A 19,635-nucleotide genomic window follows, 5' to 3' on the forward strand; every position below is an offset into this window, starting at 1 on the left:
ACCTATCGTATTAGTCACTTCGTGTGCATGAACTATTGATCAGCAAATGTGCCGTGTGCTACCTGAAACGTCTGACCATTCCTAAGGCATATCCAGTTGCATGAGTTAACTGTTTTTACGTAAATGTGTCATTCTCTATTTCGCTGTGCGTTGTGGTTACGCCCTATGTTCCTGTCATGTACACCTGTCATTTATGCAGTTCAGCGACAAAACTTGGATTTGTAAACGTATGTAAAAGACGCACATAGAACGTACAACGTCTTTTACACTTCTTAAAATGCTATAAAATGCGTTTAAACTACTTAGAGTTTCGACGGGGGAAAACAGGTGTAAATGTGAGGTAATTCTAATCTCCAAACAGATCATACGGTGGCAAGGCAGTATCCATTGGCCAGAGGAGTGTCGGTGGCCACTGGACAGTCCGCTGGCCAATGGAAACTGCCTTGCCACCATAGGATCTGCTTGGAGATTAAGGTAATTCATGTACGGGCTCCTGTTTGGGTCTTATAAGATTTTCATGCAACCTGCCATTTAATACTACTTTATAGCCTAGATACCATGCCTAATTCAGTTCAATCTTGTAATAGTACAGGTTAGAGTTGATTTGCGTATTTTTACCACTGGAAGAAATGACCTCGGATACTTCCATTTCCTAAACGTTATCCTACCATCCTTTTAATTGGCACATATACTAGTATATGAATACCGACAGATCTACTGGGTTATTTTCTTTGCATACCCAGATTTTTGGCCGTTCGGGAATCGCACAATTAGATGTGAAAAAAAATCAGGAAATGACTATTTCAACGGATGTGAAGCCGAACCCTTTTGCATCTCCGTTCAGTTTCGTATTTACCTTGTATCCTTGGTGTATACCATTGATTCGACTGTATACTCCGTATATTCACTCTAGGATGAGAGGCAACCATGAAAGACACACGCGTTTGGTGTAACTGATAAAGTTTTATTGAACAGCAGAACTCACAAGTAGCAGTAAAACATTTTTCAAATCACGAATAATATATTAATTAGATTTCACAAGCGTCAATGTGGCTATCTTTAGAGCAAGCAATTGACAGTCTAACAAATTAACAGCAGTGAACAATTCTTAAATCACGAAGAATATATTAGATTTCAAGCGCAATAATTCAGCACTAGATCAAGCAATTAACATTCTAACAGAATATGATACAAAAAAAGAGAAATAGACATCTGACAGATATAAGACACTGACCCTGAGAATATTACATTATTTATAAAGTTAGTGTTATGGCTTTGAACTTCCATTGCGATTTTCAGTCAGAATGTGTCCCTTGAACAGAACTCGTTTGCAACAAATATAAATCTGTCACATAATAGTTATGAGGTACAACTTACGTCACCATACGTCATCAAGCCTAGCCAATAGGGTGGCAGACGCGGGTGACGTAGTCTGTACCTCTATGTCATTGTCAGTTAGTCGTTGCGTAATTAGTCACGTGTTATACTTGTTTCCGTCCTTGTTTGTCAGCCAGTCAGTTCGTCAGTTCGTCTGTGCGTCTATTTCATTAAACATAGCATAGTCAAATCTTATCAATTCCTCACTAGTGAAGACAGATTGAAATTTGCATTTTAGAATATTAGCAATATATCAGAAGCTTTAGAATAAAAGCTACTTCCCCTTATTGTATTAGAACTCTTAGTGTCTTTCAAGTTCTAAGAATTTTACTAAATTCCCCTCTTTCTTTTCATATTTACTTACGAAAATATGTCTTTGCCTTCTTTTAGATGCCTACATTTTGCTGCAAGTTTTCTTTTACTTCTGCATTAGTTGTAATGTTGAACTAACGGTTGCATTGCGTCATTCTGACTTCTATTTAAATGCTAGACGTCACTGTCCTTGTCACAAAAAAGATCCTTCAAAATTAAGTACATGTACTTATAGCTTTCACCTAATAGATTAAGATTTTTCATAACTAGTGAATGTACATTTCTATTTACTTTCACAAATTGTAGATTACGTTGATTTACCAGTCTGGCTACTTGACATTAGAAATTCCCAAACGATTGTTCAGGTAAATGTAATTTATATCACAGGTTATCATATCCCAAGTTTCTGGTGCTGTTTTTGTGTAAACCTTAAGGTTTATGTCCTACTTTGTTTTACATGTGATTCACATGTGGACGTAACTGGGTGATTTTACCATTAACACAAAAATTCACTAAACTTTTGATTCGGTCTTCCCTAATTTTGGTATCTTTGAATGCAGTGAGTCTCTCTTAACAATTTGGATATGTCTAAGAATTTTACACTTTGCTGTCTGTAAAGAATTCAAATCGGGCTCCCGGCCGGTTTTTTTTTTTATTAAATTTTTTTCATCCTTCTTTCTTACGTTCTTATAATGGTCGAACAGGTCTTTACATAAAAGGGTGTTTCAATATGAAGTTTAGATTTTACAGTCATTCAATTATCTTTTCATTCATTTTATTGGTAAAAAAATGGTTTTGGACAATTTGGGCATGTGAATGTGGAACTGAATGTGAGGTGAAAATAAGTACCAAGTCCTTAAAGATTTAAGTTGGTTTGAACAACTTTCACATGACTTTTAATATAGTTTGGATATGTGAAAGTAAATGTGGAGTAAAAATAGGTACCAAGTCCTTAAAGATTTAAGATAGTTTAGACAAGTGAAAGTGAAGAGGATCACTTTCACTTCTCCGTCTTGCCAGGTGCGCGTTACTCGTCGTCGCTGTCTCCCTGCGCCTCAGGTGAGACCCTCCCGTCGTTGCCCTTGTTCTTCTTCACCTTCAGGTAGTAGTACGCCGCTCCCGCAATCCCGCCGATCAACAGAACAGCCACCAGGGCACCAACTATAGCCCCCACTGGGGAACCGGCCTCTTCTGTAGGTAAAAAAAAACAATAACAATAAGAACAGACCTCTACTGTAAACAGCAATAAGAAAACAACAACAAAGTAGTACGCCGCCCCCGCGATTCCACCGATCAACAGAACGGCAACCAGCGTGCCAACTATAGCGGCCTCTTCTGTAAATAATAACAAGAAAACAACATTTCTGATAAATGAAAAATAACGATCCCGCCGATCAGCAGAACGGCCACCAGCGCGCCCACTATAGCTCCCACCGGGGAGCCGGCCTCTTCTGTAAATAACAACAACAAAACAAACATTTCAAATGATAAACAACAACAAGAAAACAACAAAAAACAACAATGATAACCGGTCTCCTCTGTAACAAAAACACCAAAACAGCAACAATGAAAAATAACGATTGCTTCGACTGGGGACGTCTTCTCTTTAAACAAGAAGAAGAAAACAACAACGAAAACCTACAAAGATAACATTTACAGAGCAAAAGCACAATGTTAACCTTCACATGGTCTAGCTTTCTAAGCTGCAGTTCTGTCTATTCTTATTTATTTATTTATTTATTTGTTTATCTTACGGACAAATGGGTTGTCCCTTCATATATATCGTGACCAGCCCCTCCAACTCTGTCCTGCCACTTGCTACATAATGTGATCCAACGCCTCAAGTACGTACCAGGCAGGTTCTGCACTTCGCAGTGTTGTCCCTCGTACGTCTCTGCTAGATTCTGAGTTAACAACTCTAACTACAAAGACCACACATAAAGACCTGACGACCACCCTTACATACGTACCAGGCAGGTTCTGCACCTCGCAGTGTTGTCCCTCGTACGTCTCCGCACAGTCACAGCGGTACTCTTCCTCACTCAGCGGCACACAGGTGGCACCGTTCTCACAGGGTTCCAGATCACGGCATGGTTCGGCTGAACGGGGGAGGGCAGAGAGATGTTAGCTTACTGGGCAGACATGTTACAGTGTAGTTACTGGGCAGACATGTTACAGTGTAGTTACTCCGCACAGTCACAGCGGTACTCTTCCTCACTCAGCGGCACACAGGTGGCCCCGTTCTCACAGGGCTCCAGGTCACGGCATGGTTCGGCTGGAGGGGGGACAGACAAGTTAGCTTGCTGGGCAGACATGTTAGGTTACTGGGCAGACATGTTACAGTGTGGTTACTCCGCACACTCAGCGGCACACAGGTGGCCCCGTTCTCACAGGGCTCCAGGTCACGGCATGGTTCGGCTGGAAGGGGGGGGGGCAGACATGTTAGCTTGCTGGGCAGACATGTTAGCTTACTGGGCAGACATGTTAGCTTACTGGGCAGACATGTTACAGTGTAGTTACTGGGCAGACATGTTACAGTGTAGTTACTGGGCAGACATGTTACAGTGTAGTTACTGGGCAGACATGTTACAGTGTAGTTACTCTACACAGTCACAGCGGTACTCCTCCTCACTAAGCGGCACACAGGTGGCACCGTTCTCACAGGGCTCCAGGTCACGACATGGTTCGGCTGGAGGGGAGGGGGGCAGAGAGATTTTAGGTTACTGGGCAGACATGTTACAGTGTAGTTACTCTACACAGTCACAGCGGTACTCCTCCTCACTTAGCGGCACGCAGGTGGCACCGTTCTCACAGGGTTCCAGGTCACGGCAGGGTTCGGCTGGAAGCGGGGACAGACAAGTTAGCTTGCTGGGCAGACATGTTAGCTTACTGGGCAGACATGTTACAGTGAGGTTACTCCGCACAGTCACAGCGGTACTCTTCCTCACTCAGCGGCACGCAGGTGGCACCGTTCTCACAGGGTTCCAGGTCACGGCAGGGTTCGGCTGGAGGGGGGGGGGACATGTTAGCTTGGCTTATAGATTACCCCACCCCCCGAAAAACGACATTTCTCACGATCACATGTCATGTTTTGAGCTAGAACGTGTGTAAGTGGGGGTGTTTGTGAAGTGATAGTTTTCAGGGCCAACAGCACTTGGTAACTCTTGTTGTATCCAGAACCGTGCTGTATCCAGAACTATGCTCAGGCACGGTTCTGGATAGTCCACGCGTATCTAGAACCGTGCCTGGGGCAAATTCACGTTCTTGGAAACACAGAGACTATCCAGAACCGTGCCTGATCCTAACCCATCCAGGCACAGAACTAGACAGGCACGGTTCTGGATTTGATACTCAGAGTAACTCAGAGACAACTGCAGCTAATCTAGACACGGTTGTGTCTAGATTAGGCTATAAGACGGATGGATAATTTGATACGTCCTTGTATATTTTATAAGATGTGTTGCATGTATCTGGACATGATTTGGTTGAACTTCAAGTTGACCTGTACCCTAATAGTTTCCTTACGTGTCACGGTGTATGTATGTGTATTTTCATCGGGTAATGTGGGTAGTGTGTTGCGTGTGTCGCAGAATCGCCCAATCCAGCTGATGGGACAGCTGCAGTTGTGTTAGGGTAATGTGGGGAGTGTGTCTGTGATTTGTTTGTTTGTTTGTTTGTTTGTTTGTTTGTTTGCTTGTTTGTCCTTACGTGTCATGGTCTCGCAGAAGCGCCCGATCCAGCCGATAGGAAAGCTGCAGTTGTGTTAGGGTAATGTGGGGAGTGTGTCTGTGATGTTTGTTTGTTTGTTTGTTTGTTTGTTTGTTTGTTTGTCCTTACGTGTCATGGTCTCGCAGAAGCGTAATGTGGGTAGTGTGTCTGTGATTGATTGATTTGTTTGTTTGTTTGTTTGTTTGTTTGTTTGTCCTTACGTGTCATGGTCTCGCAGAAGCGCCCGATCCAGCCGATAGGACAGCTGCAGTTGTAGGCGTCCCGAAGGTCGTTACACGTGGCGCCGTTCAGACACTCGTTCGTCACGCAGTCGTCGGGCTCTGGAACAGTCAGGGAATAAGTGTTAAAGGATGCAACTAGGTAAACTTTATAAGTTTATTTCAAGATTTTACTATTAACACAAATATATATTGAAGGCAATAAGCCTTTCTGGCTGTATTTGACTGACGTACATGTCCGTGAAATAGATATAGAAGTCAAACACTACATTTTCTTACTCATTATATACGAGCGTACATATCTGTTTATTACAAAATTGGGTAACGGGGGAGGGGGCACACTGCTGATGATTGTTGTTCTGTGTGTATGTGGTGTAGCAAAATAAGTTGTAACTTGAGTGCATAACGCACTACGAATGTGACCGGGCCCTAACTTTGGCACGTCTCTCCCAGCCAGTCCGAGGCACATTGAGTACGCTTCTCTTCTTTTGGAACGCCTAACATACATAGCTACACAGAAGAGTGAAAATACAAATGCTCCCTAACCTTGGCAAATACACACAAAAATGCCCTCATATACCCTTAGGTATCGCCCGATAGCCAAGCAATGTGCTTAGCTATAAAGATGAGGAAAGAGACGAGTGTTGCCTAACCTTGGCATGAGGGTCCGAGCCATCCTACGGCACAGCCGGGCGGGCAGTGTCCCGTCGCCCCGTCACACGTCTCGTTATTCATGCAGTGGCACTTCAACAGGCAGTTAGAGCCGAACTCGCCAGGGGCACACTCTGGAATAACAAATAAGTACATCAAGTATAATGTATGTATAATGTGACCAGCCCCTCCAACTCCGCCCTGCCACTTGCTACATAATGTAACCCAACAGTGGCACTTCAGCAGGCAGTTAGAACCGAACTCGCCAGGGGCGCACTCTGTGGTGACAGATACATGTAAGTGCATCATATATAATGTATGTATGAATGCTACTGTTTATATACTAGTATATGGTGACCAGCCCCTCCAACTGTGTCCTGCCACTTGCTACATAATGTAACTCAACACCACAGGGTGTCGGCTACCGTGCCAGTTACCATGGTAGCAGACGTCTGGTCCAGCTCAATGACCTTACTTATTTGGAGATGAAAATACAAAACAGGGCAGGAGCAATATCTTTCCTTCTGTGCGAAGATAAACATGAAAAAAAAACAAGAAAAAAACAGGAAGATAGGTTTTCATTTTTTTCTTTTTTTTCCCATGTTCATCTTCATAGAGAAAGAAAGATATTGTTTCTGCCCTGTTTCGTATTTTTGTCTCCAAATAATAAAAACAAAACGAGAAAACCCTACCCTCCTGACAGGTTGCACCCTTCCAGCCCTCCCTGCAGCCCTCCGGACAGTTGCCCGTGTAGATGTTGCAGTTCGAGTCGTTTTTGCAGTTGCAGTTTTGGTTGCAGTCGGCTCCGAACCTGCCCTGGGGACAGACTGTGTGGAAAGAGAGGCAGATAACATGTAAGGTCGGGATGGTCTGCTAGCAGAAGCTGAAACATATGAGGAAATAATGATATCTAGATTTTTTTACCTTTCGTTACAGTCCCCTGCTTTAGTTTTAAAGTTTTGAAATTATGCGGTTCAAAGATTTCAAGTTTTAACTTAAAACTTTAAACATGATACATGGACGTACAAGCATTGCTTCTGTGCTACTTGCACAACTGTGCGGCCTAGCCTAAGAGCTATAGACATGTGCTTATCTAGTTCTATGCCTCAATGAGTTACAGTCAGGATCAGGCATGGCTTTGGATAGCATTCGCGTATCCAAGAACGTAGATTTGGCCCAGGCATGGTTCTGGATACGCATGGACTATCCAGATTTTAACTTTTTAAAACTTTATACCCATTTGTTACAGCCCCCTGCCGAAGTGCTTGCAAAACTGTGTGGCCCAAGGGTTATAGAAACGGAGATAGGCACCACCCTGCTCTTGGATGCAAAGTGAGGGTATCTGGCCCACACAATAACCAAATAACAGATAATGACTTTGGACCTACATTCGTCGCACTCGTCTCCGCGGAATCCAGTAGCACAGCTGCAACCCCACGGATCAGGCATGCAGAACAGGAGCTCCATACACTGGTCATCCCGCTGAGGACGCTTACACTGGTGAGTACAGTTCACTCCGAACTTGTTTCCTCCGCACGCTAGGACAGACACAAGGTAAGGCGTTACACACAGACAGACAGACCGACAGACAGACACACAGACAGACACACAGACAGACAGACACACACACAGACACACACACAGACACACAGATACCGATAGACAGAGAGAGAGAGACATAAGGTGTTACACAGACACACACACACACATACACAGACAGACACACACACACACACATACATACATACATACATACACACACACACACACACACACACAGATATATTGGAACATAAACACAATCCAAACATAAGAAATCACATATCAGAAATGTAAGACACCCACAAGAAAAGGTAGGACAGACTCACGTTGTTCGCAGTTCCTGCCCATGAAGCCAGGCGGACAGATGCACTCCCCCGTTTCGTCATGGCACATTCCACCGTTATAGCAGCGTGGGCAGTCGTCCGTACAGCCTCCGCCGTACTTACCCTCCGGACACGCTACACAAATAATCAATACATCAATAGATCAATCAATTGATCGATCACCCAGTGTATCAAGTTATCAATCGATTAATCCATCTATTTTGCAACAATTCTAGCGGATACAATGTATGGCACATTGGTAAACAGTGCCATATAACGTGAAACTTGCCCCATGGCACGCGATAGAACCAATTCATCTATTACGAGAAATCGATCAATCAATCGGTCGAGCAATCAAAACTTTATTGCGTAGCCCAAGAGCTACCTACATATGGTCAAGTGGTAAACAGTTCTCTATTAACGAGTCTAATATCTCCGCTTTTCTATTTACAGTGAATGAAAAGTTGACATCCGCGTTGAGGGACGAAGCAGGTAAGTACTTGAAATACTCCAAAGTCCTCTTCATGAGTAGATAATGGTCATCATTTGTGTTGTATTGCAGCAGACTTGTATAACACTTAATAGAAGGACAATTGCTGCTTTGTGGGTCTCTATGATATATTCTTCACCAACGTCCCGGATTCCCTGCTTTTTTAGCAAACAAATAAGCTGGTAACACCAGCTATGAAGCTTTATTCAACCGTAATTGATACTGTGAAAGAGCCATTCTGTCTCATTGAAGAAACCACAAGGACCCCTTGGCCTTCATCGTGAAAGAGATACAGGTTTGTATGTATCTCTCCAATGTGTGCTTTTGATACGTCCTTTTACAATAGCAGATCTACATCGTAGCCGGATGCCTTGACTCACTAACAAACAAATTACCAGGCTACACCGACGATCGTGCTTTGTACAAATTTGATTGATTGTGGAAAAGATCAATTCTGTCCCATTCTGGCATGGTTAAGGGCCACTTCATCAATGGAAACACGAAAGATCTACAGTTGTACATCTCTTCAATATGTGCCATTGATACGGCCCTGTACAATAGAAAGTCTGCGTCTACAGCCGGATTCGCTGATTGTCTAACAAACAGATTGCCTGGTTACACCAGCGATCACGCTATCAAGATGTAATTGATACTGGGAAATATCTCTTCTGTCCCGTTCTAGCATCTGTAAGTACCTATGGGCGAAATGTACAGAAAGGCAGAAACACGTGAACAGAAGCATAGAAAAACGTGTATGGTCTCTTCTATAGATCCTGTTGATCCAAAATTACAGGCCGTTGTTATTGCACGAGACAAGAAAAAAGTTTTTGTGTTTAACCTCCTTTTTCCATGTCAAAAAATTTAACAATGACCGTGTTAACGCAGTTATTGACATAATTGGTCTAAGTTAGCACATATACATATGGATGGAACGTAAAGCATGATGTAGTCAGGCTTGGGGCCTGACCAGTGGAAAGGCTGCTAGAAACAAGATCTATTCAGCCAAGGCTAGCTCCAAGGTTTACCGAGACCTGCCTTGTTGTGGTTAGGATTATGTTATAAAGTGACTTACATCTGATGTTGACCCTTGGGAGGGTTAGGAGTAGAGGCAGGGGGTTAGTGTTAGCGTTAGGGGGTTTGGGTTTAAAGTTAGGGTTAGGGTTTAGAGAGACTTACATCTGACGATGACCCTCATCATGCCGGCTTTAGTAGGATCCTCCCGCTGCCCCTGTTGGTAACAGTCCAGTACCCCCCGGCCCGGGCTGACGAACTGTTCCAGCGTTAGCGTTAGTGTTAGTGTTAGGAAGTTAGGGTTAGGGTTAGGGTTAGGGGTTTATGGTTAGGTTTAGGGTTAGAGACTTACATCTGACGATGACCCTCATCATGCCGGCTTTAGTAGGATCCTCCCGCTGTCCCTGTTGGTAACAGTCCAGCACCCCTCGGCCCGGGCTCACGAACTGTTCCAGCGTGTTCCCGCCCCGTTTGGAGTCCAGGTCCAGACTCAGGGTGTCAGAGCCGCCGATCACGTTCGGGCCGCGGTTCCACCTGGGGAAAAAAAATTGTAGCCATCAAAACAGATACCAGTTTCTGTGTCCAGAACCGTGTTAAAATTTTATCATGCTCAGGCAAGGTTCTAGAAAGTCCATGCGCATCCAGAACCGTGCCTGGGGCAAATCTACGTTCTTGGATACGCGGAAACTATCCAGAACCGTGCCTGATCCTACTCCTGACCATTTCAGGCATAGAACGATCTTCTGTATTTGTATTTGTGGAACTGGTATAACCGCCCTTAGGCATAACACACCAGCTTGGCAGGCACGTTTGGGCCTCACTTTACCCTCGGTTAAAATCCAAACAAACACTAGTTTCTGCTTCATCACTAAGTATCTGGAAATCACACCTTGAGATAGACGAGTACCTATAAGTGATTTTCGCTGAGACATGTATAAACAACGTTGCTAAGCTTATGCAAAAAAACGTTACCTTTTAGCGAAGGCCTCCGGAACGGTCTGGTTCATGATGAGGTTCACACCGCGCTGCCCCTCGTTAACCGTCTGCGTCACTTTGAACGGCTTGATGGCGGCTGGAAAACAAGAAAACAGAATAAATGCCACATGGGGTGAAATAGATAACGGTAATAGTGTCGTCGGTGAAGGTTAGACATTCAGGTAAGGCCATGTTGATTTGATTATATGGCTGATATCCGCGCGCGCATGAATTTTCGGCCATTTCCAAATAAAAGTTTTCAACTATACTGTAAATCGTACAAAACATTTGCAAAATGAGCAAATATATACCGTAAGTTGAAAAAAAATATTTGAAAATGATACCAATGTCGTAGAATGCCAAAATCAAACGAAAAAGATGAAAATGAAAAGAAATGAATTTGAAGAGTAGATTATTCGCCATACCATACCCTGTGTCATTTGTTCAACCTTCATGACCACGTAGATTTCATAATGAAAGCAATTTTCACGCCAAAAAGTAGTTACTCTAGCAACTGGTTATCAAAAATGACAACCTATATGAGAAAGCATTCAATTATTTGTATTTTCATTTTTGGCGCAAAAATCTTATATGATATCACTTTAAAAGACACTTACTGCTGCGGAAGTTGGTGATGCCGATGACCCACGACCCGAAGCCCTGGCCATCGTCAGAGCAGTTCCATGCGCCTGCGCGGAAGCCCTCCGCGTCCGCGTTGATGCCGAACAGCCTGCCGGACATGGCGAAGGTTGAGGGCACTCTGCGGAAACAAAACGGGAAAATGTTAAAAAGGAAAAAATAATCTCAAAAAACTGTCAACCTTATGTTGAGAGGGCTCTCTGCGGTGGAGAATAACGGGAAAAGCGTTAAATTGGAAAAAAAATAATCCACTTTCTAGCACAAAAGGGCACTTTGGGGTGGAGAAATAACGGTAATAAACGTTAAAATTGAACGATAGTACACTTTCTAGCACAAAGTATAGGAAAGGAACTCTAACAACTGTCAACCTTATCATCAGTGTTGGTCGACGTCATGATGAGGAAATTCAAACCGTAATATCCAACACAAGAAATTGGACGAAAGTTTGAGTAAGTCCAATTTCCTAGATAAATTTCCTCATGAAAAATGTCTTCCTCAAAATTGTTGTAAATACTGTGGAAATGCCGGAAATGGGATTCAAAGTTCAGATAAACACCCTACTGAATAAAATGAGGATTAACAAGTTTGTACTCACGGCCCTCCCGAGAGCCAGCGGTCCTGGTTGTCAATCATCTCCTGAGCGTCTCTGCCCAGGGTCGGCAGCAGGTTCCAGTTCAGGTCTGCGGCAAACATGTGCACAGCAAGGGGTTGGTCTCAGTCAAGGTTTTGTCTATCTGTGTGTATGCGAGTGCATACGCGCGCGCGTGTCTGTGTGTGTGTGTGTGTGTGTGTGTGTGTGTGTGTGTGTGTGTGTGTTATGGAGGATTGGGGCTCTGAACAAAAAGTCATGGATTCAACTCCCAGCATTACTGCAACATCATATGGCTGCCTTCTAGTTTCTGCTTTCTAGACGGTGAGGGCTACTTTCACTCACTCACTCACTCACTCACTCACTCACTCAATCAATCAATCAATCAATCAATCAATCAATCAATCAATCAATCAATCAATTAATCAATCACTCTATGTGTTTCTATTGGTTCCTATATGAAATTCCTATATTGGTTCCATATGAAATTACAAACATGACAAATAACAACAATGATATAATTCAATATTTTCTCTACATTTTCTCTACTAGTTGGAGACGCAGTACATCTCAGCCGTCACCCTTTTAGTTTTAAGGGATTTAAAAGCTTTTCTTGGCTACGAGGCCTATTTACTGTTCTTGAGTTCACCACTACGGCTTCACGTTCTGCCATGTGTTGCTATTTTTCCATACATATTAAATGACAATATGTTTCATCTGTTCTTTACACAGAACTTAGCAGAACTGACCGGCCTCTGGATAGTTGGAGACGCAGTACATCTCCGCCGTGCCGTCATCCTGTACATACGGGAACCGGTTCACGAGCACCAGGTCAGGGTAGGGGGCTGATCATGATCGTGGGAAAAGACCAAACCAAACATAAGAAATCAGATATCAGAAATGTAAGACACACACAGGAAAAGGTAGTATGGGAACCAGTTCACGAGCACCAGGTCAGGGTAGGAGGCTGGGAAAAACAGTAGAACAGAACTCAAAAACCAATCTAGACATCTCAAAGTGAAAATTCATTGGTGTTAGTAAACGATATTCTGAAATGAATCATTCAAACCATATCAATATCAATTCAAAATCAGAACAGTAGAACAGAACACAAAAGCCAATCTTAACATCACAAATTGAATTTAGAAAGCTTGAAAGTTTATCCGTGTTGGTAAAATTCATTCTGTAATGAATCAGTTAAATCAAATCTACATCAATTAAAAACCAGGTTTGAACAGAAGCGATGGATTGATCTTTGACAAAGACTGGAGTTCAACAGTTGAAAATTTTGGTACGTCTATTTTTGTATTGGAAACAAGAATTCAAGCCAAATCTATATTTTGTCAAAAATATTTAACAGTTAATAGAACAAAAAGGATTAAGATTCGACATAAACGTTTGTTTTAAGCCTGTATTTGTGATATCATACTTAGTCTAATGCTGTAAATAACAGCTTAATCCTGTTACGAAAGGCACTTGACGGTATAACAAGAAAAAGTCTGGTTTCTGCATTTGGTTGAACCCTTTCACATATTTAAGTGCTCGGATGTTTCTAGACATAAAGAAATGACTAAACCTAAATCCGTTTCAACTTAAATATCCTAAAACGCCATTGTCTGCACAAGTGGTTTCGCGGTGCCACCTGTGATTTTACGTCCTCCTCTTTGTCAAGAGCGGGTGTCCAAAAATCACTTGTGTGTATTGTGTTCAGAACCGTGCCTGTCTGGTTCTATGTCTGAATGGGTTAGGATCTAGATAGTCTCTGCGTATCCAAGAACGTAGATTTGCCCCAGGCACGGTTCTGGATACGCGTGGACTATCCAGAACTATACCTGAGCATGGTTCTGAATAAAGCACGGTTCTAGATACTAGTACAACATTTTCAAGAGCGGGTGACCAGAAAAAACTCGTTCTATGTCGGAATGGGTTAGGATCGGGAAGGGTTCTGGATAGTCTACGCGTATCTAAGAACGTAGATTTGCCCCAGGCACGGTTTTGGATACGCGTGGACTATCCAGAACCGTACCTGAGCATGGTTCTGGATAGAGCACGGTTCTGGATGCAACATTCTCCTACATTTCAAGAGCAGGTGACCAGAAATAGCTCGTTCCATGTCTGAATGGGTTAGGATCGGGAAGGGTTCTGGATAGTCTACGCGTATCTAAGAACATAGATTTTCCCCAGGCACGGTCGCGTGGACTATCCAGATCCGTACCTATGCTGAGGTCACATTTCCAAACGGGGACCCGGAACGAAAAGTACGATATAAAAGACAAGGAAACACAGGAAAGTTTTCGATAATAATCATGGGCACCATTTCTGTATATTCTTGATATCAATTGTTAGTTTTTCGTTCATACAAACAACCCGGTTTGGAAATGTGACCTAGGCATGAGCATGGTTCTGGAGAGAGCACGGTTCTGGATACTACATTCTCCTACTTTTCAAGAGCGGGTGACCAGAAATAACTCGTTCCATGTCTGAATGGGTTAGGATCGGGAATGGTTCTAGATAGTCTACGCGTATCTAAGAACGTAGATTTGCCCCAGGCACGGTTTTGGGTACGTGGGGACTATCCAGAACCTAGAGATATGTTGTATGCAGAACCTAATATGCATGCTTGTATGCATGGTTCTGGATACTACATTCTCCTACTTTTCAAGAGCGGGCGACCAGAAATAACTCGTTACAACAAAAATCACACCGCGGCACTCATGCCCCTCCCGCAAGAGATCGCGAGGTAGCTCAAGAGCCCTTAACTCACTACAGACAAGCATCAACATCAAGAACTCGAGTGGTTTTTGTCGATTGGAATCACGCGGTATATGTACGGTTTGTTATGGCAACGGGCCCTGGTGATATTGAAGTTCAGAAACGCATGTTAAAAGAGTTATGTATACTACCTACTAAATGAAGCTCGGAAAACTACAGTAACAAACTTGAATACGCGTACGCAACATTTTAATCAAGAAATATCAATGCTTAACTATGTATATTTTTTATCGTGTGGTTTGGTATGGCAACGGACCTTGCTGATATCTAAGTTCAGAAACGCATGTGAAAAGAGTTATGTATACTACTAACAAAATGAAGCTCACACATGTCTCAAAAAGCTATAGTAGCCAAATCAAATACGCAACATTTTAATCAAGAATTATGAATGCTTAACTTTGTATATTTTTCATCGTTTGATTTGTTATGGCAACGGACTTTGGTGATATGGAATTTCATGTTAAAAGGATTATGTATACTACAAACCAAGAAAAACACTGATATGTATCAAAAACCTACAGTAACAAACCTGTATACGCAACATTTTATGTTAGAAATATCACTGCATAGCTATGTATTTTTTTTCATAAAGTAGAGAAATGAGATTTCGTAGTTTTTTCGTCGTTAACTATTGCAGGTGGCTGCTATCCACTCGAGGAAGCAAAGAGCGTATCGAATGCCTTCAAATCCGCCTCATTGCCGTTTATATCTGTCTTATAAATGTGCGATCATATCACAGACTATTAGAAAATTTGCTCTTTTCTGTATCCTAGTTTTGGTCACCAACGATTTGACACATTTTGCGTTGAGCCATAACTACATATAAGACGGAATTTGTTGTAGTTTGTTCTGAAAGGAACTAGCTACGAGGTTTCGCCACAAGACACGTTTTAACGGTGACCAGAATGCAAAATATCCGAATATATCCTTTAAAACGCGACTACAAATCCGTAGATTTCGAGAAATGCTTACAGAAATCCACGCAATCGTTCCTTTTGTACCATGTTCTCAAGTTGTTTTCCCAGTGGAACGGAAATCCACTTACACGATGACCTTGTTTGCGTCTCTCATTAAATCCGATCCCTCTCAACCTAACCAGATCAAAAAATCGAACAGAAAAAATCTACAAGAACCTTTCAAAAGACGAAATAAAAAAAGCTTAACGTTACCGGCGAAATGCAGCACACAAGATGTTAGTAGAAGGAATGAAGGCCAAGACAACGCCGCCATTTTGCGAGGCTCATTATACCCAACCCCACTCTAATAAGATAAAAAAAATCGAACAGAAAAAAAAATGCTATAAGAACGTTTTAAAAGACGAAAACAAAACTTCACGTTACCTGCGAAATGCAGCATACAAGATGTTAGTAGAAGGAATGAAGGCCAAGACAACGCCGCCATTTTGCGAGGCTCATTATACCCAACCCCACTCTAATAAGATAAAAAAAATCGAACAGAAAAAAATGCTATAAGAACGTTTTAAAAGAACGAGAAAAAAAACTTCACGTTACCTGCTAAATGCAGCACAGAAGATGTGAGTAGAAGGAAAGAAGACCAAGACATCACCGCCATTTTGTGTGTACCCGCGTGAGTGAGTGAGTGTGCCGGGACGTGGGTGACTGGCTAGCCGCTATCACCGGGCTCTAAAAGGGCCTGGCTCTCTGAGTCATCTAGCGATTGCGCGGGGCAGAAGTGGGCAGTACTTAAACCGTGCGCAGTGATTCGTGTCAGTATCCGCGTCTGGAGGGTGCTCCAGGATTGTGGAGGGCGGGGACAGCTCCGGGCGATGGAGAGGACTTGTTCTCGCTTGGACGAGCTCGCGAAAACAACTGGGCCTTGGTTGGACCTACGCACCTTGGGTTGTGGAGGCTATTCTTGTTGAAGTTTAGAAAATTCTACGGGGCTTAAAATTATGCTAGTCTTATGGGTATAGTTTTAATTCCCTGTAGTTACTCTAGTTTCAAGCGACTTTTTAATCCCTTTAAGCTATCAAGTTTTATTTCGTCTCAAAGACGAACTGTCTTTTCAAAACGTTACCTAAGACGGACATGTACAACTTAAAATTGCGATAAATTCTGTCAAAACACAGTAAAATGCTAAAACATTGAGAATTGACCATTCCTTTGGTTGAAACTGACAATTCCATATATATATTTGCATCATCCCAACATTCCCGACTCTTGAAGATGTAGCACTGAGCACAAGAGAAAATGAACGGTTTTTTGTTAATCATAAACGTACCAAAATCCATGCCTGTTCAACTTGTTTTATGGGATGGTTCAGTACAATGTGTTAGAAATACTATAGTAGTATGAGGAACTATATAAAAGCAAGGATACACGAGTTTTACCATTTACTTCATTTCCCAAATCTGCTGATAAAAGCACAATGTGTCAAGAGTTAAGCACAATGATGTGGTACTAGTTATCCGTCAATGTCAACTGACTGTAATATAATATACCCCACGTGGCGTTACTAACACAACAATCCGCCAAATATCACGGCTTTTTTTCTATATTAGACGTCGTAGATTTCTGTGACACACAAGGCTGTGCCGTGATCATCCGGTCTCAAGGGCTCTCATTGGCAGATGAAAGCTTCTGACGCCTGTTTGGACCAATCAGCGCGCTCGTTACGTGCGTAAGCGTGCGTGACGTATTGAGGTATCAAAGGCCACCTTTTGTCCACGCTGATGAGTACGTCATCAATCAATAACTAACAAATAATCGATAAAAATGGATCGATAACCTCATGACTCATCTTGACCCACTTCGGGAGTAGGTTAAACTCAAGATCAAACACTTAAGACATTTATATAACTATTGCCATGGCAACATCATAACAGTGTATATCAACAAATTAATCATTATACATTATATATACATACATTGACTAGAAAAGTAACATTTGCAACGGAGATACATTGCGCTTACCCTTACGTGGTATAGCCTAACAAACTATTGCTCTGTTTATTATTAAAGACATTAATATTCAGGGTGACACTATTCTGTCCTGCTACTTGCTACATAATGTAACCCAACACAACAAGGTATTTGCTACAACAACAGTTACCATGATGACAGCCGTCTGGTCCAGGTCAATGACCTTTTTCTATAGGAATAGAAGACACAGAGAAAAAACAATTGTATGTATTCCTTCTTTGAAGGTAAACATGATAGTAGATCTAGAAGGCATATGATGAACTTTTTTTAATGTCTGAGGTGACACTAAAAAGAGTTTTGGAACCAAGCAGTTCAACCAAGAACGTGGCGATTAGCGGCTCGACCAATGAGAGAGTCGCATAATGTACGACCTAAATTTTTGCTTTGTTTAGCTTTTGTTTTTGTCTTTAGCGGTTCATAATTATGTACATAATTTGTAGTTAAAACCACCAGTTAGCTTGTTGGCTGGCTAACTCTGGTACTGGGCCATATTAGAGAAAAATAAACCAAGCACAAACTCCAATCACTCTGCTCACAATGCATTTATTTATTGCAGAAACCGTCTGATGAAATGGGATATATATAGTCACATCTCACAAAAGTAAATAAGTCCACCCTAACACCTACTAGTATTATTTAACCCGGTACATTGCTGCGTATCATATCTTGCAAATCAGTCAGTTAGGCACATACATTGTAGTAATATCCCAACAGTCATGTTCTTGTGACTTTTATCTATCTATCTATCTATATATATATATGTTAATCTACATCTAGCTGTGTGTAACGTTAAATGTTTGTAAAAAAAATTAATGCATCTATATCTCGCAAAATGTCGGCCATTTCATACTCCACTGCACGCGGAAAAGAAATCAAACCCAACAATAACTACAAATGTATATATAAAGTAGCATTAGCATTACTCGTTATCATTTTTACTGTTTATTGTTGTTACCATGTTCTTGCAATTAGCCCTCGGGCATGGATTTGCAATAAACTTTCTATGTCCGTCTCAGTTGAAGTGGTATTTCTTAATCTGCTCCAACTATGTAATCTTTCCCTCTTTTCTGTCCTAAAATGGAACAACTTCTTCATTTCATGTTATATATAAAAAAACAGATACATCGGATACAATTCTATGATTTAATATTGCAAAGGTTAGAACCTTTCTAAAGATCTATTTCGTCTCAGTTTTAGCGCTACTTTCTTGATCTGCGCCAACCACCGTCTCTCCGACTGTGTATTTCTGGGCGGCATGTACATGGCCTTCTGCTGTAGTACCAGAGGAGGCTCGCTAGGTGACGCCGCGCCGGATTCCACACAGTTTTCTACCTCGTTATTGACTATGACGAAGCTGTTTTCCACGGAGGGTCCGAGGCCTTCATCGTCAAATTCGTAACACTCGTCATCGTCTTCGTCGTCTTCTTCGCTTGTAGCAAAACGTTCTACTTTCTCCTCTGGTTCAACCTGAAAGAGTGAGAGAGAGGCAGGGAGGGAGAGAGAGAGGGAGAGAAAGGGAGGGAGAGAGGGAGACAAAGGTAGGGAGAGAAAGAGGGAGGAAGGGAGGGGGTGAGAGGGGGAAAGGGAAAGAGGGAGAGAGAGATGGAGGGAGAAAGGGAGAATGAGAGAGAGAAAGAGATTGAGAGAGATGGTTTATTTGATCACACACTTAGAATACAACATCATAGTCCAGGCCCACCTAAAGTGTACTATACAGTATGATACAAAACAATAGCCCATTGTACAACACAAAGAACATGGATCATAATCATACAGGATTAGAAATTCTACTTTTTCTGGCAGCTATGAGACCAAATGTCAAACCTGCCTCATATTTATCAAAATGTTTACGTTTATGAAATACATTCAGTCCTATGTAAACCTTTCATGAAACGGGAAGTTATACCTTGAAGTCCGTCTTGTCGCTGCAGCAGCTTAAGACAGTGACGAAGATGACCCCCACCAGAACAGACACGGCGGCTGGGACCAACACTCGGTACAGGAGGAAGGATGGCTGGGCCGCGGGGGGGTCTGGAACAACAAGAGCTGCTAAATCAATTTGTAG

General features: G+C 42.3%; 1 protein-coding gene across 1 annotated transcript; it reads right to left on the reverse strand.

The window, feature by feature from the left end:
- Positions 1–1,031: 1,031 nt before the first annotated feature.
- Positions 1,032–19,403, reverse strand: LOC109462070 (sushi, nidogen and EGF-like domain-containing protein 1). Its single transcript, XM_019758568.1, has 15 exons — positions 19,395–19,403; positions 18,774–19,037; positions 16,798–16,822; positions 12,606–12,701; positions 11,863–11,947; positions 11,246–11,388; positions 10,626–10,725; positions 10,006–10,187; positions 8,156–8,287; positions 7,676–7,825; positions 6,980–7,114; positions 6,290–6,421; positions 5,619–5,738; positions 3,660–3,788; positions 1,032–2,880 (listed from the first exon to the last, which is right to left on the reverse strand). Exons 1-15 carry the CDS (start codon positions 19,401–19,403, stop codon positions 2,717–2,719), a joined length of 1,866 nt encoding a protein of 621 aa, XP_019614127.1. The 3' UTR covers positions 1,032–2,716.
- Positions 19,404–19,635: the final 232 nt, after the last annotated feature.

Source organism: Branchiostoma belcheri, unplaced genomic scaffold, assembly GCF_001625305.1.
Source record: "Branchiostoma belcheri isolate BF01 breed outbred unplaced genomic scaffold, Haploidv18h27 scaffold99, whole genome shotgun sequence".
NCBI classification, from domain to species: Eukaryota; Metazoa; Chordata; class Leptocardii; order Amphioxiformes; family Branchiostomatidae; genus Branchiostoma; species Branchiostoma belcheri.